Genomic DNA, 25,410 nt, shown 5'->3' with positions numbered 1-25,410 from the left:
ACCTGGTCAAGTGCAAACCAAGGTTGAAGCAGAACCTGATGTTCTGTGTTTCAAGTTATTGCCCGTCTTATCCTGAGTATTAACTTAATGTTAAACTAAAAACTCTTAGGTTTGGGATATGAAAGGGTAGGTACTACCTAGGAAAACTGTTGATAGCATGCACACACTTTTGTTATGGCAACACTGACAGTTACTTCCTTCAATATGCAAAGCAGGGAGCAAGTGAATGGACAGGAGCTGGAAGAAGAGTGGGCACAACCTTACCGGGATTGGCCTCCTGCCTGGGCTGCTGCTAAATCGCAAGCTGGAGCGTCAGTGACCTCTGCTGGCAAGACTTTTTCCTCGGCTCTGCAGAAAGGATGGAGTCCCCTCCACGGTTCGCGTGTCCGGTTCAGTGTTCTTGAGAGAGAAACCATGAGATTTATGCCTATGGGGGGTAGGGCAGACTGGGCTTTCATGCTAAACTTTTCCTGGGGGTTGGAGGCTACAGCAGGCAGCAATCTAGGCACAGATCCTACCCCAGCCTCCATCAGCCCTCTGTCAAACGCTGACAGCTTGTTTACGTTACTCGCTTTCCAAATATAAACATGCTTTCTTTTTTAAATAAATATGCTTTCAAAAAGAACGCATTCGAAAACAAGTTTCACATAAACAGGTTTATAAACTGTCTTAAGAACATGTTTGCAAATTGGCAAAGGGAGGTGGAAACAACTGTCAAAACAAGGTCACTTTTTAATGTGTAGTATGCGTTGGGGTGTGGGGGTGGGTTGAGACATCCTTTCCCAGCACCTTCCCAAATCGCACACCTCGCCACGTGCCATCTCATGCACAAAAACATGTGAAATGCTGTTGTGGGACAAGGCCTGAGCCTGCCTCTAAGCCAGGCAGACCTTTTTACAACTGTCCAGGTACGTCCGTAATCGGAGACTTGGGGCTGGAAAGCTGGATGGCGAAGTCGAAGCCATCATGACAGGTCTCGAGGGTCATGCTGAAACAGTCACTGACTAAGCAGCTCTTGCCCCTGCAGGACCTCGTGGTGGGCACTTGACCTCTCCTAGCCCACCCTCCCTTCTCTGAAGGTTGCGTTTCCGGTTAGGATCGGGCCTCTGCAGCTATCTTCTGACAGGGCTCTGTCCCTTTAACCAGAGCTAATTGGATCCAGACTAAACTGACCAAAGGGAACCAATTTCTTCAACAGGGGTTGGGGGAGGGCAGGAATCAGATATTCTTTTCCAGAATTGGCAATTAGAGCACAGGGACGGCAGTCAGTCTCTGACGGACGCTTTGTGAGGTCCCGTGGGCCTGGCCAGCACCTTGCACTGCGGGCAGGGAGACACAGAGAAGGCTGGGAGCGCAGAGAGAACGAATTAAGGTGGCACGAAGGGGGCTCAGAGATGAGGTAGAGGGCTTCCTGGTTCCAACTTTCATCCATCCATCCATCTTAGGTTCTTCCCTTGTTTCCTTCCCACATCCCATTTTTGCCTAAACAACAAAAGACCCTGAAGACAGAGGCACTTCTGTTTAGTTTGCATTGAATACAGAGCAAAATGTTCTGAAGACTTACGCTTGAGAGCTCAGACTTTGAATTATGTTGATTCAAGCTACCAGGAGACTCAGAAGGGATTGGAGCTTCTGTTCACTGGATTTTCTAGATGAGAGTTAAGCAGAAAACTCTCTTCCTGTTTGTTTCCATCTTTGTTATAAAAGTTGGTCTAAAATGCGCGAATAAAGAAAAGATTGGAAACAAATGTAGGACACTTATTAGAGACTCATACAATAGAGTACGATGTAGGCCTAACAAGAAGAAGACAGACCCCTTGTGTCCCCCGAAAGGCTCTCCATGATATTGGAGATTATTGGATATTATTATTGTTAAATAAATTAAGTACTGAATGCTATGTGTAGCATTCTCACATTTGTGTAAAAAAGGAAGGAAACAAAAATATATAAGTTCGTATAATATATATAGCTAATATATAAAATATACATATATGCTTGGATATGCATAGGATGTCTGTGGAGGACTACCCAAGATCTAGAACAGTGCATGCCTCCGGGGAGAAACCTTGGGGCAGAATGCGAGGGTAACTTATTTTTCTCTGTGTCCCCTTTCACTGTATTTGAAAAAAAATTTTTTTTCTTTTACCATGTATCAGCTCATTAAATACGTACATAATGAATAAACACCTACCAACGCATTAGCCTGCTTTCCCCTTTTATTAAGCAGAGAGCAGTCATTTCTGTTAACCAAGGGAATTCCTGGGCTCACCTATTCTGATGTGTTTGCATTTATCTGTAAAAGTCATTGAATGATCAAACATAAGCGGTGAGGAGTGAAGGCTCGGTGTTCCTCGGGCAGCACGAGTGAGGCGGGGAGTGGAACAGGCAGGGGTGTAGTTGCAGAGGAAACAATATCCCAGCTTGAGGATCTGCTAGTAAACTGAGTTCTCATTTCCTATGTAGATTCTCATCACTGTGAGTGGTGAAGTCCTTGGGCGCGGGCCTTTCTGCCTCTATTAAATGGTGAAAACAATACCTTCTTTCCCGGTTCTTGCTCAGATGAAAGCATTTGGCATAAGTCCCTTGCTCAGTTAGTTTTAGCCAAACACAGTGTGTTCTGTGGTCATTTTGATGGACTTTTCTTCAGCATGTCCCAGAAGGAGGGGCATAAAACCTCTATTAGTAGAGATTACGATGATGTTGGATGGTCTGGGTTTGAATTCAGACTCTGCTGTTTAGAGGAAGTTATTATTAGATGTGTCTCGGGGCGCCTGGGTGGCTCAGTCGGTTAAGTGTCCGACTTCAGCTCAGGTCACAATCTCACGGTCCATGAGTTTGAGCCCTGCGTCGGGCTCTGGGCTGATGGCTCAGAGCCTGGAGCCTGCTTCCGATTCTGTGTCTCCCTCTCTCTCTGCCCCTCTCCCGTTCATGCTCTGTCTCTCTCTGTCTCAAAAATAAATAAACTTTAAAAAAAAGGTAAAAAAAAATAAGATTTGTCTCTGTTCTCTTTGAAGATTTTGCGGGGAGTGGGGACTTTATTCCCTTCAGCATAGGCATCTTTGCCGTCAGTTGGAGAGAACCAGTCTGAGACTGAAGCCAGTAGAGAGGAAAGTAGAGCAGAGAGAAATGGGAGAGATAGGAGAGACAGAGAGAAAGAGAGAGAGAGAGGAAAGAGACAGTACCATTTTTCTTAAGCCCTCACATCCTGCTTTGCTTAAAGCCAACTATTCTGTCCGTGGCAGCTGAGAGGGTCGTGGCTCAGTTTCCTTGCCCTTGTGCTGAGAAGTAGAAATCCAGTATACTAGAACAAGGTTATGTGTTGCCCACCTACCAGCCACCCCCAACCTGATCGATATGGTCTGAAGGTGGGGCTGAGAAGTGAGGGAGAGGTGATTTCTAAAGGAAATTCAGGTGCTTTCACCATCAGACTAGAAGAGGACTCAGCAGGAAACCCCAGAGATGTCTACCAGGAAAACCCAGAGCTGTCCACCACACTTAGCAGGACAGATGGGGGCTTAGTTCTACTTCTGTTGTGGCTGCTGATGCCCCTTCCCGTTCTGAAGAAACTCTTCCCCGTTAGGATGACCAGTCATCCTGGGTTTTCCAAGACTGACCTGGTTTAAGCACTGAAAAGCCCCGCCTCTCGGGAAAACCCTCCTTCCTGGACACACAGTGACGGTCGGTCACCCTGGAATGGAGAATCAGCACCCTTAGCAGAGGACTCATGTTTGGCATTGCTGTGCTGATGCTGGAAACACAGCTAAATCAGGAAGCTCTGGACTCTGCCTGGAAGAGCGTGCCGTCTGAGGGAATTGAAAGGTGGAAAGGTGGAATTGAAAAAGGATTTTGCCAGAGAGCTGTGGGGCCGGACTGAGGCAAAGGCAAGCCGAGGTCTGAGGGTTGGTCTCACAAAACACCTCAAGGAAGAAACTTTCTTTAGAAGGGACTTTTGACCTAGACATTGAGAAATGATCATGTCTGTGGGTGGGGGCGGAGTGGCGTGAGAATGGACCTTTCAATATTGCTAGGAACTTGTACTCAGACACAGTGTGATGAAAAGCCAGATACTCTGGGGAGTGGTGACAGCCCCCCAAAGTTCAACAAGGTCAAAGGCAAGAGCACAGATGGAAGCCTATGCAGTGGACTCTCGAACAATGCAGGGACTGGGGACCTGACCTGTGTATAACCTTTGACTCCCGAGAAACTTAACCACTAAGAGCCTACTGTTGACCAGAAGCCTCACTGATAATATAAACAGTCAATTATGTATATGTTGTAGATGTATTACATACTGTATTCTTATAATAAAGTAAGCTAGAAAAATCTTATTAAGAAGACCATAGGAAAGAGAAAATACATTTATAGCACTGTACTGTATTTATAAAAAGAATCTGCATATAAGTGGATTCACACAGTTCAAACTCGTGTTGGTTGAGGGTCAATGGTAGTATATCATGTATCTAAATTTGAAGGTTATAAGTCAGGTGAGTAAGCTCTTAATTTAATATGCTCTATTCTCTTCCTTCGGTAAACATACCTTCCTAACAATCTGGGAGGCCAGGTTTGGATTTAGAGGACCCAGTCTGTGGTGTTCCTGACTGGGGTGAGACAGCATGAGAAAGGCTGGGCCCAGGGTGTCCTTGTATTTCTTCTTACTCTCCGCCCTGCTCCTTCCCACACTGCCGGGGCTTTGGGCACATACACGTGTGATCCTGAAACTTCATCACAAACTCCGTCTACATCCCTTGCAAACACCTGCTCCTTGCCTGTCCCTGGGGTCTAGGGGAGTGACCCTGGCAGGGAAGAGACCCGAGCAGGCCCTGCAAGTGTGCAGAGAATTCTCAGGTCCTGAGCACTCTGGGTGGGCACCTCATTGTTGGCCCTGCGTGCAGACTCTGCCTGGAGGGAGGGGGGACCTCCGGAGGAGGGCCAGGGTGGGGCCTTCCTGCTTAGGTGTAAGGATGCCACTGAATGGTGAGGAGTTCCCAGTGGCTGGAATGTTGCCACAGTCCACATGAGCACTAGCAGAGGAGGCTGGTTCCCATCATGATGACAAAAATCGTGGCCCTGGGTTTCTCTTCAGGAAGAGAAACATCAGAAATGAAGGGGTCTGACCTGGGAAATGGCTTGCTGCTCTTCCCACTATAACCACATTTACACAGATATTGGGCATGTTCCAGTCAAGGTGTGGGATGTGGCCTTTTAGCCCCGTAAAACTGAGAAGCTAGAAATGAACAGCACCTAAGCTACACAGTATCTCAGCTGGCCAGATTTCGGGAGAGAAACCGGCCAAGCATCAGAGCTGAGTCAGCTTCTCTCTGGCAGTAGCCTATCGCTTATGTGAAGTGAGTAAATTTTTGAATTAGAGATGGCAATTTCTTTTAGATGGCCTTCCTAATGGAAGATGTTCTTCCATCAGAGGGTCTGCAATGTATAAAAGTTAAGTGATGACCTAGGTTTTCAGAGCATTATACATTAGACATTATACAACGGGGGGCACAGAAGGGGCATGAAGATCCTTTCGGGGGCCAGTCTATATCTCAGATTCGAATTCCTTGGTCCAGTCATAGGCTCCCCCCATATTTTACCCTTTGGAGTAGCTGACTAAAAGTTTCAGATTTTGATTAGTTATAAGAAAAACAAACAAACAAACAATACACCCCTCCCCCACTCCTCGCTATACTTCTATTCTTTCCTGATTGGGTAGAGGCAAGCAAAAGTATGAAGTCTCCCATTTGCTTTGGGCCACACAAGACCCCATTTTCACCCCCAACATGAAAAGAGCCTTGTTTAGATAGTCCTTGAAATTTGACTCAATTTGTACCCTCATTTATTTCCATTTAAAGTATTTTCAGAATTTCTTCCACTCTCCCAAATCCTTGACAGCTAATCCCAGGAACTCTCCGGTTCTACTACAAATAATGCTGTGCTCCTACCCACCACAGCTTTGTGGTGAGAGGAGGTCTGTGCTCTCGGGCTTCAGTGCCCTTTGCCTCTATTAGCCGGCTCTGGAACTCACCTGCCGGGGAACTCTGCTTCTCCACATACCAGCTGTATGACCTTGGGTAAGATAACTTCTCTGTGCTTGGTTTTCTCATTGGGGATTAGCTCTTGTAGAATAGCTTGTCCCTAAAGATGCCTGCCATCAATCCCTTCCCTCGTTGTATGTGCCTACTACTCCCCCATTGAGAAGTATAGTCCATCCCTCCACCCTTGAATCCAAGCTGGGCTGGGACTGCTCGGATGCCCAGGGTGGTCAAGACTTTAGACGATGCCACCATCTGACTATACCTGCACGAGGGGCCCGCTCAGCTGATCCCAGTCAAACCACAGAACCATATGATCCGAGAACACTGTATATGGCTGTTTTAAGCCACTAAGTTTTGTGGCACTGTACAGCAAAAGATAACCACATTAAACGTTGATGGGGATGATAATATCAACGTCTATCTCACAGGATTGATATGAGGATTAAATAAATTAACATTAATTAGATGCTTAGAAGAGTGCCTGGTCATACAGGAGTACACCTTGGAGATATTGTGGGTTTGACTCTAGACCACCACAATAAAATGAGTATCACGAAAAAACAAGTCAATTGAATTTTTTGGTTTTCTAATACGTGTAAAAGTATGTTTATACTATACTATAGTCCATTAATTGTGCAATAGCATTACATTTAAAAAACCGATATACAGGGGCACCAGGGTGGCTCAGTTGGTTAAGTGTCTGACTCTTGATCTTAGCTCAGGTCTTGATCTCAGGGTTGCAAGTTCAAGCCCCACATTTGGCTCCGTGCTGGGTTTCGTGAAGCCTACTTAAAAAAAAAAAACAACAACAAAAACCTCAAAACAGTGTCATGCCTTCATTAAAAAAAAATACTTCCTTGCTAAAAAAATGTTAAGCCTCATCCGAGCTTTCAGTGAGTTGTAAACACTGATCACAGATCCCCATAACAAATATAATAATGAAAAAGCTTGAAATATTGCAAGAATTACCAAAATGTAACACAGAGACACCAACAGACTTGCTCAATGCTGGGTTGCCACAAACCTTTAATGTGTAAAAAAAAAAAAAAAAAAAAAACCCAAAAATGCAGTAAGTGCAAATCACAGTGAAGTGATGTGCAGTGAAATGAGGTCTGCCTACACGAACTGCCACAGAAGAACACACTGACCAAAAAACAAAAAACAACAACAAAAGAAAGACATAGGACTCGGGGTATTCGAGTCTCAAGCTAATAAACACTCATTTTGAGGAAAGCACAGCAGTTGTCATTGGCCCAGTCCCCCACCTTCCAAAAAATCTCTTAGTCGATGTGGAGTCAGCTGGGGGTGGTGAGAACCATGTCCTGGAAACTGACAGGTGTTGGCCCTGTGTCTCTGGGCCCCTTGGCTTCTCTATGCTCTGTGCCCACAGCTCTCAGATGAAGACAATAATCACTGGCAACACAACAGGATGATGGTGAGAGACAAATATGAAAGTAGTTGTAAAAGAGCCTTCAGGCCTCCTCCATTTGTGTGTGTCTTATCAGACACTGAGGTCTGTACTTCCTTGTATTAAACCCAGGCTTTCTAGTTCTTGGCTACAACTGAGTCTCTCGCCAATACCCTCAACTTTCTTGCCTCTTCGTCCTTTGTTTCACCCCAGGTGGTGGAATCCTGGTCTCCAAGCGTCAGGTTCCACTTACAGCTCCTTTTCTCTCTCCTCTCTCCTTCCTAGCTCAGCTTCTGGAAACAAGAACCCTTGCTGACTCTCTTCCTCTCTGCTCCTGCATCTGCCCCCCCAGTTTCCACCTGTACCACCACACTGAAACTACTCAGCAGGCTCATACCGGCTCTCATGAGCCAACTGGAGTCTCTCTTCTCAACTCTGCATTCAGTGACATCACGTTGGCAGCTTAAAATCATCTGTGGCAGGAGTGTTTTACACGACAGACATTGGCAAGTACTATAAATCCGGCTTTCCTGTTCTCCAAGGTGATGGTTAACTGTTTTACCAGTATATCGCTTCCAGTGACCTTCTAGTTGCTAAGTGCAAAAGGGCACTTTCCAGATTTTCTTTACTCGGCTTTATCTTCAGCCGAGTTGACACAATTGATGATTCTCTCCTTTCTGAGAGGTTCTTCATCTCTGGCTGCCTAGATGTCACTCCTCCAATTTTCCTCCTACTTCTCTGTTCCCTTCTCTGTGCCAGCCTCTTACAGACTTTTATTTACTCATCAAATATCAATCACCAAATATTGGTGTTTTCCAGGATTCGGTCTTCTTTTGCTATACAAGCTTCATAGGAGACATCTTACGTTCCCATAGTGTCAACAAATAGGAAAACAAAAGGTTATCCTTGACCCCTCCCCAGCCCTCACTTCTCCATATCCATCCAGTATCAAGTTCTGCTGATTTTGTCTCCTAAATAGCACTCATTCTCTCCTCTTTTCTCTCATCTTCACTGTCAATACATAACCCACGCCACCATCATCTCCAGTCTGGACCACTGCAACAGATTCCTGCCTGCTCTACTTCTGGCCATTATTGTCCTCTGTGTCATTCCCCACAGTTCAGCTTCGGTGACATTTCACAATACAAAGCTGATTTAAAAAATTCTTCTTGTCCCAACAATCCAATGGCTCTCTGCTGCTCTTAGTGTAAGATCCCAATGCTTAGCATGACCTGGGGTACTGCAGGGTATCGCTTTCAGCCTCCAGTCTCCTCTCAGACCCACCTCTCTAGCACTCTGGCCACCATTGGCTTCCAATGCACTGTGTTCCCCCTAAAAACAGACTTTTGTACATGCTATTCCCTCTACCCAGAAAGTATTTTTCTTTTTCTTTCTTTCTCTTCTTTCTTTCTTTCTTCCTTCCTTCCTTCCTTCCTTCCTTCCTTCCTTCCTTCCTTCCTTTCTTTCTTTTTCTTTCTTTCTTAAGTTTATTTACTTATTTTGAGAAGAGCAAGAGAGAGAACAAGCAGGGCAGAGGCAGACAGAGAGGAAACGAAAGAGCATCTCAAGCAGGCTTTGCACCGACAGCATGGAGCTGGATGTGGGGCTCGATCTCATCAACCGTGAGACTATGACCTGAGCTGAAATCAAGAGTTAGACACTTAACCCACTGAGCCACTCAGGCGCTCCTCTCCTCTTTCAACTTTATTCCTTTTTCAGATCTCATTCAAAAGGTACTTCCTCAAGGACGACTTCCTTCGAACTTCCAGACTAGCTTAGGCCCCCTGTTAAATGTCCTCATGGCACCTCTTCTTCACATTACTTACTGAAATTGTAATTGGTTAGCTTTTTGTGTTCCCCATTAGATCATAAGCTACGGGGACAATTTGTTTTTTCTGTTTTTGTATTCCCAGCACCTAGCTCAAATATGTTTTGAATGAATGAAACACAACTTTCAGCTTCATACCCAAAGCCAGTCCCCCTTCTGAACTTCGGGTCCACATAAGCTAGTGGTCTACAGGTGACTCCACTCTTCTAATGACTCAGACCCAAAACCTGGGAGTCATCTTTGACCTCTCTGTTTTTCTCACCTCCTGGGACCTAAACCACTCATAAGTCCTATCAGATCTACCTTCAAAGTACATCCAGTATCTCAGACAGTATGTACCTCCTGGTGGAAGAACATAACCCAACTTAGGAAGCTGTCTTGTTAATTCTCAGGCTGTGACAAACTCTTCAGGACAAACAACATAATTTCTTCAAAAATATATTGCAAGGGAAGAAAAAATAGTTTCTTCACTGCACTGCAGTGAGAGTCATTGGTTACTTACATTTTTTTAAAGTAGGCTCGACACCCAGTGTGGAGCCCAGTGCATGGCTTGAACTCACAACCCCAACATCAACACCTGAGCTGAAATCAACAGTTGGACGCTTACACTGTTGGTGGGAATGCAAACTGGTACAGCCACTCTGGAAAACACTATGGAAAATAGTTTAAAAAAAAAAAAACCAAAAAACCCTAAGAAAAGAACTACCCTACGATCCAGAAATTGCACTACTAGGAATTTATTTAAAGGATACAAACGTGCTGATTCGAAGGGGCATATGTACCCCAATGTTTATAGCAACGCTACCAACAATAGCCAAATTATGGAAAGAGCGCAAATGTTCATCAACTGATGAATGGATAAAGAAGATAAAGTATACACATACAATAGAGTACTACTCAGTGACGAAAAAGAATGAAATCTTGCCATTTGCAACAATGTGGATGGAACTAGAGTGTATTATGCTAAGCAAAATAAGTCAGAGAAAGACAGCCATACGGTTTTAGTCTTACGTGGAAATTGAGAAACTCAACAGATAATCATAGGGGAAGGGAAGGAAAAATAAGATAAAAACAGAGAGGGAGGCAAACCTTAAGAGACTCTTCAATACGGAGAACAAACTGAGGGTTGCTGGAGGGGAGGTGGGTGGGGGTATGGGTTAATGGGTGACAGACATTAAGGAGGGAATTGTTGGGAGGAGCACTGGGTTCTACTCCTCCTGAAGCCAAGGCTACACTGTATATTAACTGACTTGAATTTAAATTGAAAACAATTTTTTTAATGTTTATTTTTAATTTTTTTTTTCAACGTTTATTTATTTTTGGGACAGAGAGAGACAGAGCATGAACGGGGGAGGGGCAGAGAGAGAGGGAGACACAGAATCGGAAACAGGCTCCAGGCTCTGAGCCATCAGCCCAGAGCCTGACGCGGGGCTCGAACCCACGGACCGCGAGATCGTGACCTGGCTGAAGTCGGACGCTTAACCGACTGCGCCACCCAGGCGCCCCTAATGTTTATTTTTGAGAGAGAGACAGAGACAGAGACAGAGAGACAGAGTGTGAATGGGGAGGGGCAGAAAGGGAGGGAGACACAGAAACTGAAGCAGGCTCCAGGCTCTGAGCTGTCAGCACAGAGCCCTTAAGGGGCTTGAACTCACAGACGGTGAGATCATGATCTGAGCGGAAGTCAGAAGCTCAACCAACTGAGCCACCCAGGCGCCCCAGAAATAATAATAAAAAAAAGAATAAAGTCACTCACAAACAACAACAAAAAAGAGTTGGACACTTAACTGACTGAACCACACAGGCGCTCCAGAGACCTTCTTCACTGACCTGCAGTCTCTTCCCTATACTGCAGTGACAGTCATCCTTCAAACACATTAGATCATTTCCTTTTTGTTGAAGCCCTCACACGGCCTCTCGCTTGGACCTTCTGGAACCGCTCTCTGCCCTTCCCTCCTAGCACTCAGCTGCTCATCTGCTCCTCCATCATCTATCTGTGTCAGAAATACAAAATCTCTGGCAAGGCACACGAGGCCCTGGTGATGTGTCCTCTGTGTACCTCTCCTGGCTCACCACCCGAACCCCAGGCCTGCGGAACCACATGCACTCACCCATGCTCCTGTGTTTTAGCCACTCCTACCTGGACCTGCCTGCACTGGGAAGCCCAGGCTCGGTCAGGCCCAGCTCAGTGCCCTCTCTCTCAGAACCCAACATAATCCAATCTGGTTCTGAGCAACTAGGGACTCAGGGTTTCGTTTTGTAATCGTGCCTTGCCTCATAAGTCTTCTTCCCCGGTCTCTGGCTCCTCGAAGGCACAGGCTACCTCTTATAACTCTATAGCCCTGGCCTGGACACAACACCTGAGACCCCGAATTAAACATATTTTGAATAAATGAATTAAAATTCTCCATAAATTAGCACTGTTCCAGCTTTTAAATCTCTGTATACCTAAGTTTCCTATAACAAGAATAACATCCTGACCCCTATGTGACATAGAAGTCATAGTTTTTAAAACTGGGGAAAAAAGTGCTCTTCACTTCTCAGCCAAACATTCTAAGTAACTAGAATTGAGGTCTTAGACATCAAGAATGAAATCACAATTTATAAAACCTTAAGAAATGTAATCATACTTCTGCTATAACCAGTTCTTCCAGGAGTTGTCTAAACTTGGGAGAATTTCATTTTAAAATCTGCACCCCAAGCCAACTCACCTGCTCACTGATGACCTTCCTGGGAGAATCAGCATCAAGGGGAGTATACTGGGGAGGGGGAGTGGGGACAAGGCAAGGGGTTCCTCTCTCCAGAAGGGAGACTGATAGCTGGCCAGGATTTGGGGAGGAGGAAGGTGAAGAGTTCTCAGATATGGAGGAAATTGCCTCTGCAAAGAGCAACTGAGGGGAGACAGAGGGCGTGGGACCCGGTCAACCGGGGGGGGGGGGGGTGGTGTGTGGGTAATGAGAAAAGAGGAAGGTGAGAAACAGGAGTAAAAGAACCCAAAGTGATTAATACAATATGCGCAAGTAGGATTGCCTTGCAGGATTTGTTTTGATGCTTTTAATCGAGCTACTTTCTCAATTATTAAAAATTTGTTCAATATTTAATCTGTTTTGCTAGATAAGTGAAGTTAGTTTCAGCAGGCAGCAGTTATCAAATTTTTGATTTGGATTTGGTTTGGATTATCCTTCAAATACAAAACTGATGCTTACTGGCCATTCATTAGTAGGACTGGAAATTTGCGTTATTTTCCCTGTGTTGGTGATGGATTATGTTGCCTGAGCCACTGGCACTCCCTTTCACACTAGCTACTGTGACTAACTGCATGCATCTGAAGATAATTAAAGTTAGGAATATAGTCTGTGATGAGGGGACATTTTTTATGTGAAAAATTACTAGCTTAAAACAGTATTAAATATTTTACTCCATATTCTTTTTAATACCTTTTTAAAAATGTTTGTTTTTGAGAGAGAGAGAGAGAGAGAGAGGAAGAGAGAGAGAGAGAGAGGGAGCAGGGGAGGGGCAGAGAGAGAGAGGGAGACACAGCATCTGAAGCAAGCTCCAGGAGAGAGAGAGAGAGGAAGAGAGAGAGAGAGAGGGAGCAGGGGAGGGGCAGAGAGAGAGAGAGGGAGACGCAGCATCTGAAGCAAGCTCCAGGCTCTGAGCTGACAGCAGAGAGCCTGATACGGGCCTTGAACTCACGAACTGTGAGATCATGACCCGAGCCGAAGTCAGACATTTAACTGACTGAGCCACCCAGGCGCCCCGATTTTACTCTATATTCTTGAAAAGAAAAAGTGTACAGATTTAAAAAATGATTTTATAAGGCAATATCCCAACATACAAGAGAAGGCAAATGCCCAGAGTGTAGAGGCATCAGAAATAAAGCAGCGGTGGTGTCAGGGAAAGCTGAGACCAGTACGGCCTCCTGAAGGCCATCACTGTAACAGCTATCATCATAAAGCTGCATTCATTTGTCATGCCTCTTTGCCTCACTGCCCGTTCAGTTTACATTAAGTATTTCTCTCTAAGGTGTTGAGAAGAAACAAAAACATGGGCTTTGAAGTCAGGGAGATCTGGCTTGGAATCCTGGTTCTGTCTGGTTGTGGGATCTTCTCAAAGTCACTACAAAATGTAGATAATGAAGTCTACTTCCCACGGTTGCTGGGAAAGACCTGAATGAAACAGCCCATGGGAAGAACCTTGCCAGATTCCTGGTACTAAGTGTAATTTGTTTCCCAAGGAGGAGTAGAGTAGACAGAACACTTTCAACGCTCTCTGATTTATCACAAGGTCAGGCCTAGCCAAGGCATTAAATGATAAGAAGACTTCAATCTCTCTTATTTCTGCTTTTTTTTTTAATGCATATTCCATTTGAGTCCTAAGCATGTAAGTAGGTATCATGGAACGTAAACAAGTAAGGAAACAGAAATATATTAAATGAATAATATGTGAAACAATGCTGTGACTCACAAAGAGGAAATAGCCGCTTGACTGCACAAAAGAATTAACATTAAAACATTTAAGAGACTTAACATAGAATAAGCTATTTTAATCAAGCAAAACCAAATTTATAGTCATTATTTCTAAAAATAAAATTAGACTTTTCCAACCCTTAACATCTGCATTTAATAATATCTTCTAACCAAAATACAGATGCTAAAACAGCAAATTACAATATATCTTGTACAGCATACAGTATGTTCACTGTTTACACCTACTTTAATTCTAGTTGGTCGTTATGTACTCAATGCATAAACATCACTCATGATAAAGTTTTCACAATTAACAAAAATGTGACAAGGCTGTCTTAAAACGGCTCTGCTATAAATTGTATAGAATATACAGAATTACAAAGTCAAGTATTTTTTTTATCAAAATATACACCCCTCCCTGAAACTAACACAAGCTATCAACATTTTAAACGAATAATACAATTATAGAAAATATTTGCAAAATTATTTTTTCATGTATAAATATTCTGCCATATTTACTTTGGTCTAGAATTATCAGCATACAAGTCCACTTAAAAAATTTCCACATGTAAGGGCTAGGAGACATCACTACATGTAATAATTTTATATTTGGAGTTACCTCAAATCAAAATGACTGAAATACACAGTAATTCTCTTTGATTAATAATCCCAATTGAGATAAAATAAATTAGTAGATCACCGAATTACCTATTCAATATTCTAATTATCAATTCAGAAATGATTTTCATAAGCCCTTTGTGACCATCTCTTTTAACAAAACCCAAATGAGTAGTGCAGGTATACATATATACAACGTATAAAGTAAGGATGAATTTGCTTGCATTTCCCCATTTTCCTCTATTACATAATACTGTATGTAAGTAAGTGAAAGTAGATCAACAAAAGATAAATGCAGATGCAATATTGGGGTTACTTAACAGCAAAATACTACTGTATAAAAAGGTCAGCTTTGATCGTGTCCTTCTCTGGGTGTTTAAATGCTTTCTCGCCCACCCAAATCCGTATTAAGTCTTCTTCATGGAGACATCACAATACTTGAAGAGAGAAACTGAAGTCCTTTGAACTACTTCTTCATTATGGTGACTCTGCAACCTTGAATAACCTTGGGCTTCCATCTATCAAATCCCATGAACATGAATAGCTGTAGGTCACCCTTAAACCAGGTTCCAGGTTCTGCTCACACTGGTGGATCAAAGGGTAGGAATGTTTTCTCTCTCCCTCCTATTCTGGCAGTTTATAACCTAAGAATGAGGAGTTCCAGCTTCCCAGAACCTAGTCCACATGATGGAACATCCTACAGGGCAATTAGACTTGGAGGGCAATGGTGATGGTGTGGGGCAGCATAAAAGAACATGAAACAACTTAAGTGGGTTTTTAGCAAGGGAGCCAGGTGTCTGCAAACATGAAGACAAGGCATCTGGCTTTGGGGATATGTTTCTGAGTCATATAAGTAAGTGATGGAATCGTATTACTCCACAGTCTATCTCTCCTCCAACCTCCCCCAAAACAAAGCTACTGTTTGAGGCAAGGAAAGTCATCGCTTCCTCTTGCCCACTCAAGTCATTAATGGGTGAGGTGGGAGTTGTCTTTCTGATGCCCTTTTGTTTTATATTAGTATATACTTGTGGGCTGCATAATCTCCAAGAAGGCTAATAATCACTGGGATTAGGCTTTCTGTCATTTTCAAGTGCCTGGGAATTCACCACCATATGCATGCTTTGCACTAAATTTCCTGGACACTCCTTCAATGGAATGGGATGTGTCAGGTTTTAACTTAAACCCTGGAGACTGATTAAGTCTGTCTGAAATAGACCTCTACATCCATGGCCTTGTGATGGATGGAAGACTGCAGGGAGTTTCAGACGAATTTGACCCTTCTTTATTTCCTGAAGTGAGGCCACTGCAAACTAATATACAGCACAGGTGATCAGAGAAAAATTCTGGGAGGGCTCTCCCCCATAGATAAGGCATGACCTATTTTTTCTGTGACCGGAGTAGACCAGTTCTAGTAATAGCTCAGCCAGAACTTCAAGGGAACAGCATTCCATCTAAAAGCATACAACGTGCTCTTAAATCATATCAAGATGCTTTCTACTGATTTTTCCATTAGTCCTCATTACTTGCAGATCTATTGCTCGTCATTATAATTCTCTACAGGGGACATGGATAGTTAAAAGTCATAGTGATTTATATATGTATTTTACAAGGCTTGTGTTGCAGAAAAGTAGTTCTAGATAATGTATGAATGTCCTACTTAAGTTACTCAATTTCACACATATTTTCAGCTATAATATTAAATATTTCTTATATATCCACTAATTTAAACAATTTTTAATAGCGCAGAAGCTGGATGGGAAAAATGACTGTCATAGCTCGTTTACCTTCTAACATATTTATGAAGATGATGTTTTCATGATATCCGACCCTCGTTTTCTCCAGTGACTAAAGACAGCTCAGCAGCCAGTTCCTATTAGCACTTACTAGAAAGTTCTAAATTAGGCTAACATTAGACTCTTTTTTTTTCCACTGGCAGAAATACCACAGCTAAGAACTTCATAAACTTCCACAAGATACTTGGGATACTGGAGGATTCAGCTATTTCATTTTTGTGCACTTTGCATGAAGTTAATGCTAAAACCCAAAGTAGATATTAGGATCCTTTTTCTGGAATTTTCACAAGTGAGATTTTCTTTTTTACATTTCACTCCTTCATGACTGTTGTGTGAACAAAACAAAACTTAAAAAAAAAGACACACCAGAAGAAACAGCTAAAAACACCCCAAAACAACAAACCCACCAACTTATAGTTTTGAAGATTTTTCTAAGTATCGCCACTCAAAGGACATTTTCAACAATGGTTTGCACATTATCCTTTTGGTCATTGTCTTCTGAATCATTGACATGTGGGTTCTCCAGAGGATTTGAGTTCTCATGGCACATGTCACCTTCGACTTTCTCCCGCTGACTTGGGCTCTTGAATAAGTGTTTCTTCTGGTGCATTCCAAGGGCAGCAGCTGTTTTGCAAATTTTGGGGCACTGGAAGCAGGCATAGCCTTTCCCATCATGCTCCCAAATGTGCCTCTGCTCATGATTCCTTTTTGTGGAAAGGTACAAAAAACTCTGAAAGCAGAACTGACAGTGGTAACGCTTTTCGCCGGTGTGGATTCTTTCGTGGATTTTGAGCGTCTCGTTCAACGTGAATGCCTTGTTGCAGTACTGACAGATGAACTCCTTCACGCCCAGGTGGATGCGTTCGTGTTTCTGTAAGTTTCCCTGCACCGAGAAGCACCGCCCGCAGGTCTTGCACTGGTACGGCTTCTCTCCAGTGTGACACCGCATGTGCATCTTGAGCGTGGAAGGGCTCTGGAACTGCTTGGCACAGAACTCGCAGGCGTAAGGCCTAGCAGTGAGATGCCGGTGGGGCCTTCCTTGATTGCCGGCCCCCGAAGCTTTGTCTCCATCGCAGAGTTCGCACTGCAGCTTGGGCATCTCTTTATTTTCTTCTTCCTCAAAGGCCTTCTCCTGAGGAGCTTTCCCCACAGCGCAGTCCAGTTCTGCTGGGTATTTACACTTATTGCTTGGGCTCCTGTGTCCATGTTCTTTCTTCCAGTTGACCTTCCTCATTTTCCTCAACTGTCTGGATTTCTTTTTGGGTTTGTAGTTGTAGTAAGGACGCCAAGGTTTGTCAGTGGAATCCTGGTCGCTGGCGTCATCGAACATCTCGCTCATTTCCACACACTCGGACTGGCAGAGCCCGAGCGGGCTGTCTCTGTTGGCTTCCGGGTCACTCTCTTGTGGCAAGGTCTCCTCCTGCATTTGATACTTGGGTCTTCTCCCTCTTTTATAGAACAACTTAGATCCTAGGATGTGCCTTTTCACGATGGCTTCGTTTCCGATTTTCACCGTTATCTGGCAAAGGGGCGCCACGTTGCTGTTTGTGGAGGTTCCTGGCAGAGCAGGCTTTGCAATGTAGGTTTCAATTTTACTGGTTTCTTTCATACTTGCGGTTTTGCTCAATGACCCTCCGGGATCAGCGACGTATTTGGACTCCTCTGCTATCTCCCCCTTGTTACACAGCACGATCTTCTTTTTCTCCTTAATGCTTTTGGGTCTGCTGACGACCCTGCCCGCTTTGTCAGGCTCGAGTTTGCTGTCGTCTTTCAGGGGCTGACTGCCTGCTGGGTCCGAAGGGGCTCTGTGGCTGCTGCTGGTCATGGCGGCAACGGCGTTGCTGTGCATTATCACTGATGAGAACTGGCTACTATGCACAATGACGGAGGGTGCTGAGCCACTGTAGCTGATCACAGAGGCTGCGTTCTCACTGCCACCACTCAAAGACGAAACAGGCACGTCCCCTGCTGGGAGGTCAGAGCTGACAGCATTCTCAGTGGAAGAAACTGACACCTCGGTAGAATAAAAGTTATTGTCGAGATCGACTTTCAGTGCTTCCTCTCCCCACTTGGTCCCCTCTGCGCTCTGTACGTTGGCAGAAGCGGGCATGTCCTGGCGTGCAGATGTTTCCAAGGGGACAGCTGGACTGCTGGTGAGGGTGTTGACGCGGTCTTGGAAATTCAGCGTCGGTAACTCAGAGCTATGTGGATTCTGAATGACATAGGGACCAGATGCTGACGCATTCATCTGACTGCTTTCTCGAGCATTTTCATAGGAAGAATTTCGGTAGCTCTTATAAGGAGCCCTCTTGCATTTCATAGGCAGTAGCCTGTAAAGTTTATATGGATACACACTAGGCTTCAAGCCTCCATTTGCTGTTTTTTTACTGATGGAAAGTCTGTGATCTATGGCATGGAAAGACTTCTGATGGTTTTTGAGAATATAGTAGGTCATGAAAGTTTCAAGGCAGAAAATGCACTGATAGCGCCTCTCCCCTGTATGCCAAATTTCATGTCTTGTCCTGTACTCGGCCAATGCAAATACTTTGTTGCAGTAATGACACGGATATGTTCTTCTCCACGAGTGAACATTTGCATGTCTTCGGAGGCTGGATAAAGTCACGTAACTACGTTTGCATACAACACAGCTGTAGAGCATCTGCCCATTAACAAATTTAACCATGTGGTCCGTTTCTGGCAAGGTACTTCCGGTACTGGAAAACTCACCAATCCTGTTTTCAGAGAGCAACGGTTCTGGACCTGTGAACGAACTTCCATTCTGTCCGATGGTTGGATAGTTTTCTAAAAAGCGTTGGTTTCCTCCGGGAACAGGCATGTGGCTGGACCTCATACAAATCTGCTCGTGCCGATCCAGTCTGTTCAGGGTGCTGAACTGCTTGTTGCAGTACTTGCACACTAACGGCTCCTGGGTTGGCTTGTGGAGCTGCATGTGGGCACTGAGCAAAGTGCTACTGTCAAAGGACTTGGAACAACAGCTGCAGTTGTACACGAGAGGTGGGACCTCTGCTGTCGGCGGCCCTGGGACGTCAGAGGATTTATTTTCATCTTCCTTGGAAAAACGGAGATCTCCTTCGTTGTTGGGAGATTTTGAACGAGGAAGAACGGCAGGCAGCTCTGGACTTCTTTCCTGATTAACCTCTGAGCTGGTTGCTGGAGGGGGTGGTCTATTTTCTGCTGAATCGGAAGCCTGGGGTATGGAGACTGTCTTTGGCTTTCGGCACGTTTTCGGTTTTGCTGCTAGAGCTTCACAGGTTTCTTTACCTGTTTTACCAGGCGAACTGCTGTCGTGTTCACGTACGGGCTGACTTCTGTATGCCTCGGCCACGGAGGAAACGGCATACGAGTGCTCCGCCAGCGTGCGGACGGGCTCTGCCTCGTGGCACACGTCAGTCCTCTCCAGGCACAGGCTGGTGGTTCTCATGGAGTCGGAGACCTTTTTGAAACTTGCTCTCAAGTCCAGTGGAGAGAACATGTTATTACTATTTTCTGTTTCAATGATGGAAAATGCATTTGTGATCCTTGGCCCATTGGTGATGGCAGGTTCTTCGTGCCTTTTTTCATTTTTTTCTTCTTTAACCACTCCCTTTTCAGTAATGCAGAATACATAGGGACCAGGGGAATTTGAGAAGTTGCGATCAGTAAGGTCTTCCAAGAAGGATATTCCCAGCTTTTTCCCTGCAGCTGCAAGATCCGTGACTGTTTCCTGTCTCTTGACGACAACTGTGGAGCTGTAGATATAATTAAGGATCTCTGTAAACACTTCAGCTTTGAGATCATCCAGTTCCAGGACATGGCTGGAAATACAGATTGTATGGCTCCAAAAGATATTTTTGAAATAAAGGCTTGAAGCAGCCAGGACATTGCTGTGGGCTTTAAATTTGGTGTCTTCCACAATAATAGTGACATCGCATAAAATGCCCCGAATGCGCTGCTCATTTAAGATGGAGAGCACTGTGTCACTGTGCAAGTCGTCCTTGAGGTCCCTGGAAAGGGACATGACTGTCATCTGAAACAAGAGGAGAGAAATGGTCAGAGACCCTTCCAAAACTAGTTTCTTTCTTTCCTTCTTTTTTAAAGTAAGCTCTATGCCCAGCGTGGGGCTCAAACTCACAACCCCGAGTTCAAGAATCATATGCTCTACCAACTGAGCCAGCCAGGCGCCCCAACAAGTAGTTTCTGTATTTCTAGACAATTTTCAATGTTTTTGAAAAACTTTTTTTTTTGTACGAAAATACAGGTTTTTATCTCATTTGCTGTCACTTGCAAGACTTGGAGTCAACATTAGAAGCTAAATCTTGATCTCGCCCCAGCCTGTTTCTCATACCATTGCTAATAGTTGTTATAGTTGGAAATCCTCCCAGAACTCTTTCTCCAAAGCCGTAGCTATATATACACGTCCAAATTTGGGAGGAGGAGGGTTCCTCCCCCCCCCCCCAAATGTGAAGGGTCTCATCATCACTCAAGGCTGCTGCATTGAACTCCTAGAGCTGGGCAATGCCATGGTCCTGCCACAAACGTCCTATTTTCATAGATAACCCTGAGGACCCGATCCAAACATCATTTATGAAGCAGGAAGATGATTTTTTTTTTTTAAAAGCTTTCCCTAAGTAAGCAGTACCTGCATACAGAGGTACTGCCCGCTCAGAGAAGAAGAACTGGAGAAGCCATTCTAATTTGTGGCTCTGAAAGGTCTCTCAATGGAAACCCTCAGTCTTGCATGACCCAGTCTGACCACCAGGGGTTCCCTGCCTCTCTGCGTTACTGGCCATATCTCATACTTTCTCTAATTTCCCTTTTTATTACAGCCAAAGTAGATTAGGGTTTTCAAAAAGGGCTCGGTGACGTACTGAAGGCACACGAAAAAGAAACAATGCACAAAACCAAGAAAGCATGTCTCTGAGTCTAGTCTCATTGTGGTTTGGATTTGAAGGTATCTCTTTAAGATCCTGATTTCAATTCCTTCAGACATATACCCGTAAGTGAGATTGCTGGATCACATGGTAGTTCTATTTTTAATTTCTTGAGGAATCTCCATACTGTTTTCCATAGTAGCTGTACCAATTTACATTCCCACCAACAGTGCACAAGGTCTCCCTTTTGTCCAACCCTTCATCAACATTTGTTCTCTCTTATCTTTTTGATGGTAGCCATTCTGACAGGGGTGAGCTGATATTTCATTGTGGTTTTGACTTGCATTTCCCTGGTGGTTAGTGATGTTGGGCACTTTTTCATGTGTCTGTTTGTCATCTTTATGCCTTCTTTGGAAAAATGTCTATTCAGGTTCTCTGCCCTTTTGTTAATCGGATTATTTGTGGGTTTTTGGTGTTGAGTTGTATAAATTATTTATATGTTATGGATATTAACCCCTTATCAGATATATCATTTGAAAATATCTTCCCCCATTTGGCAGGTTGCCTTTTTGTTTTGTTGATGGTTTCCTTTACTGTGCAAAAGGCTTTGATTTTAGTGTAGTCCAAAAGTTGATTTTTTGCTTTTATTTCCCTTCCCTCAGGAGACATATCTAGAAAAATGATTCTATGGCCAATGTCAAAGAAATTACTGCCTGTGCTCTCTTCAAGGGTTTTTATGGTTGCAGGTCTCACATTGAGGTCTTTCATCCATTTTGAGTTTATTTTTGTACATGGTGTAAGAAAATGGTCCAGGTTCATTCTTCTGCATGTGGCTGTCCAGTTGTCCCAGCACCAGTAATTCCACTACTGGGTATTTACCCCAAGAAAATAAAAACACGAATTTGAAAAGATATATGCAACCCTATGTTTATTTCAGCATTATTTACAATAGCCAAGATATGGAAGCAACCTGTGTCTGCTGATAGATTAACAGATAAAGTAGATGTGGTACACACGTACATGCACACACACACACACACACACACACACAGGAATATTACTCAGTCAAAAAAATGCATGTTGCCATTTGTAACAACATGGATGGATCTAGAAGGTATAATGCTAAGTGAGATAAGTCAGAGAAAAACAAATACCATATGATCTCACTCATATGTGGAATTTAAGAAATAAAACAAGTGAGGGGCACTGTTGGCTCTGTTGGTTAAGCATCCGACTCTTGGTTTCAGCTCAAGTCATGGTCTCACAGTTCATGAGTTTGAGACCTGTGTTGGGCTCTGTGCTGGCAGCACAGAGCCTGCTTGGGATTCTCTCTCCCTCTCTCTGCCCCTCCCGCATTCATGCTGCTTCTGTCTCTCTCAATATAAATAAATAAACTTAAAAAAATAATAAAATAAGTGAACAAAGGGGGAAAAAGACAAACAAAAAAACCAGACTTTTAAGTACAGAGAGCAAACTGGTGGTTACCAGAGGGCAGGTGGGTGGGAGGATATATGAAACGGATAAAGGGGATCAAATGTGATGCACAGCGAGCAATGTATACAATTGTTGAATTGACACTAATATAACACTGTATGTTAATTGTATTTCATTAAAAAAATACTGAGTCTAGTCACAGTTTCCTAAATTGGCACAATTTAAAGGCACAGTGGCTCTTGTTCTGGTTCAAGGATCTTATCTCTGTTCTTCCCGGCACCTAGTTCTTGGTATTTTCTCTATATATTTTAAACCATAAGCCTGGAATGGTCAAAGCCTACCAACTAATATTCTAGTAAGAGATAGTATATTATATAAGAAATACATAGTATGTTAGTATGTAGGGATCTAAATTAAATTCAAACTTAACCTTACTCTGTGTCATGTATTCTGTTCTGTTTCTTTTTAAAAATGCTAATAGCAACTCACTCAACTAATTTCACTATACTAACAGATCGCTTCTGCAGTTAAAACCAAAAAAAACCCCTCTAGTCTAAAGGTCATACTAACGAGCTGTTCATCCAGCCTATCTCTCTCTCTTTTTTAAAATTTATTTTGAGAGTGAGACAGAGAGAGAGAGAGAGAGAGAGAGAGAGAGAGAGAGAGCAAGTGAAGGAGGAGCAGAGAGAGAGAGAGAGAGAGAGAGAGAGAGAGAATGAGAATCCCAAGCAGGCTCCACACTGTCAGCACAGAGCCAGATGTAGGGCTTGATCTCATGAACTGAACCATGAGATGGTAACCTGAGCTGAAATCAAAAGTTGAATGCTTAACCGACTGAGCCAACCAGGCAAGCGCCCCCAGCCTCTCTAGTGGCAGTGTCTTCCTAGCACTGAAGTACAACATTTAACTCACAGCATTCATTCAGCTGTGGAGAGACCAGATGGCCAAATGAAGAATTTCTTTTTAGCCTTTTCTGAAGCTGTTATAAGTTGTGCCCATTATGTTATTTAGTGTCCTTTATACTTTAGGATCCATTTGATTCATTCTTTGATCTCATCCAGCCACAGGAAAAAGTGCATTAATACTAATAAATGCTTCTATTTCCAAGACAAGGAAGCTTAGAACTAACTTTTATCATCAACTGTTGTAGCCATTGTTAGCTTGGATTTCTGGTGTGACTAGTGTCTCATTTTCTTCATTTAATATTACTTCTTTTCTACTTGTGTACTGTGCCTTTAATTGTAACCGTCCATGAATCTTTTTTAGAAATGTGAGGGATTAAGTCTATAAATAGAAATGGAATTAAATGAAATGGAACCTACGGCTTCCTCTATGCCCCTGAAGGAGAGGGGGTCACCCCTGAACAGGTGGCAGGAGTCCGTTCTTCATTGGTTACAGATCAATGACATATTTTGCTGATGCTTCTTTTGCCTTCCATGAGTTCTCTGCTCTGGGCCCCTGGAGGATCCACTTTCTCTCCTGCCTCATTTATTCACATCCTGTTTGGCTTTTCTGAAGCCCATACGTTATTTCAATTCTTTATCCAGCCTGACTGGATAGTCTCAGATCTGGCAAAACACATACTATATGATTTTAAAAGGTGGTTTCCCTCTCAGTTTGGTTCCATGCTGACATCTGTTTTGTCCTTCCACCTCAAAACTACTGCTTCTTCCAAAACATTCCAATTCACAGCACTCTTAAACTCCCACTAGGCCCTACCTCCACTTGGGGAATACAGTATTTCACATCAAGCCAATGAACACTCCAGGATGTTAGATGATAAGCACCCCCTCACTTCTGTAGGATTCTTTGATTCTTCTCTTAGGTTGTTCAATTAGGATGGTTAGTAAAAGGCCAAATGTTAACATTTAATATATCTCTTTTTAACGTTTGTTTTTGAGAGAGAGAGAGTGCGAGCAGGGGAGGGGCAGAGAGACAGGGGGACAGAGAATCCGAAGCAGGCTCTGCACTGACAGCAGAGAGCCTGATGTGAGGCATGAACCATGAGATCATGATCTGAGCCAGTGAGATACACAACCGACTGAGCCACCCAGGCGCCCCCACATTTAATAATATCTTAATCATACTCACAGTTAGAATAATGCATCTAATAGAGAGTATCATTATATAGGTCATTAACACACTGTTGTAACTATGGAATATCCACGTACGACACTATTCAAAAGGGGGATGATCTACCACGGTGTGGCAGAAATCCTTTCATAATCAGAGTAACTATGCAGCACTTCAATCTACGTTCTTGGCACACACATAAAAACTTCATTCTTGTGTCACTCTTCCTCAGCACATGTGTTAATGTCTAACATGGCTAGACACAGTACTCAGAGCTGGAAATACTGAGGAATAGGAGACAAGTCTCTTTCCTCAAGGAGCTCAGAGTCTAGGGGGAGAAAGAGAAGTGTCAACTAATAATTGCAATCCATGATGGTAGGCTTTATACTAAAGGTATGTACAAAGTGTTAAAGGATGAAGGGCCAACTTGTTATTTACAGGGGCCCTGGAAAGCTTGGCATCAATCAATCAATAAAACAGGAGTGTGGGATCAGGGAAATACAAATCAAAACCACATTCAGGTATCACCTCACGCCAGTCAGAGTGGCCAAAATGAACAAATCAGGAGACTATAGATGCTGGAGAGGATGTGGAGAAACGGGAACCCTCTTGTACTGTTGGTGGGAATGCAAACTGGTGTAGCCACTCTGGGAAACAGTGTGGAGGTTCCTCAAAAAATTAAAAATAGACCTACCCTATGACCCAGCAATAGCACTGCTAGGAATTTACCCAAGGGATACAGGAGTACTGATGCACAGGGGCACTTGTACCCCAATGTTCATAGCAGCACTCTCAACAATAGCCAAATTATGGAAAGAGCCTAAATGTCCATCAACTGATGAATGGATAAAGAAATTGTGGTTTATATACACAATGGAATACTACGT

The 25,410-nt window shown here is 43.6% G+C and overlaps 1 protein-coding gene across 4 annotated transcripts in view; it reads right to left on the bottom strand.

The window, feature by feature from the left end:
* ZBTB38 (zinc finger and BTB domain containing 38) overlaps window positions 1-25,410 on the bottom strand; it is a 144,965-nt gene that overhangs the window by 5,319 nt on the left and 114,236 nt on the right. For 3 of the 4 annotated variants that reach the window (XM_047098996.1, XM_047098997.1, XM_047098995.1), the window contains one exon: window positions 13,598-20,172. In XM_047098996.1, the coding sequence (XP_046954952.1) occupies window positions 16,591-20,172 (3,582 nt within the window). In that variant the 3' untranslated portion in view covers window positions 13,598-16,590. Of the gene's footprint in view, window positions 1-264; window positions 400-13,597; window positions 20,173-25,410 lie in introns of those variants that run through there. The other variant, XR_006965628.1, reaches the window with a different exon arrangement.

Source organism: Lynx rufus, unplaced genomic scaffold, assembly GCF_022079265.1.
Source record: "Lynx rufus isolate CCGP_SWC_20201006 ecotype Redwood Valley unplaced genomic scaffold, mLynRuf1.p SCAF_5, whole genome shotgun sequence".
Classification (NCBI taxonomy): domain Eukaryota; kingdom Metazoa; phylum Chordata; class Mammalia; order Carnivora; family Felidae; genus Lynx; species Lynx rufus.
This window is presented reverse-complemented; position numbering and strand designations above follow the sequence as displayed.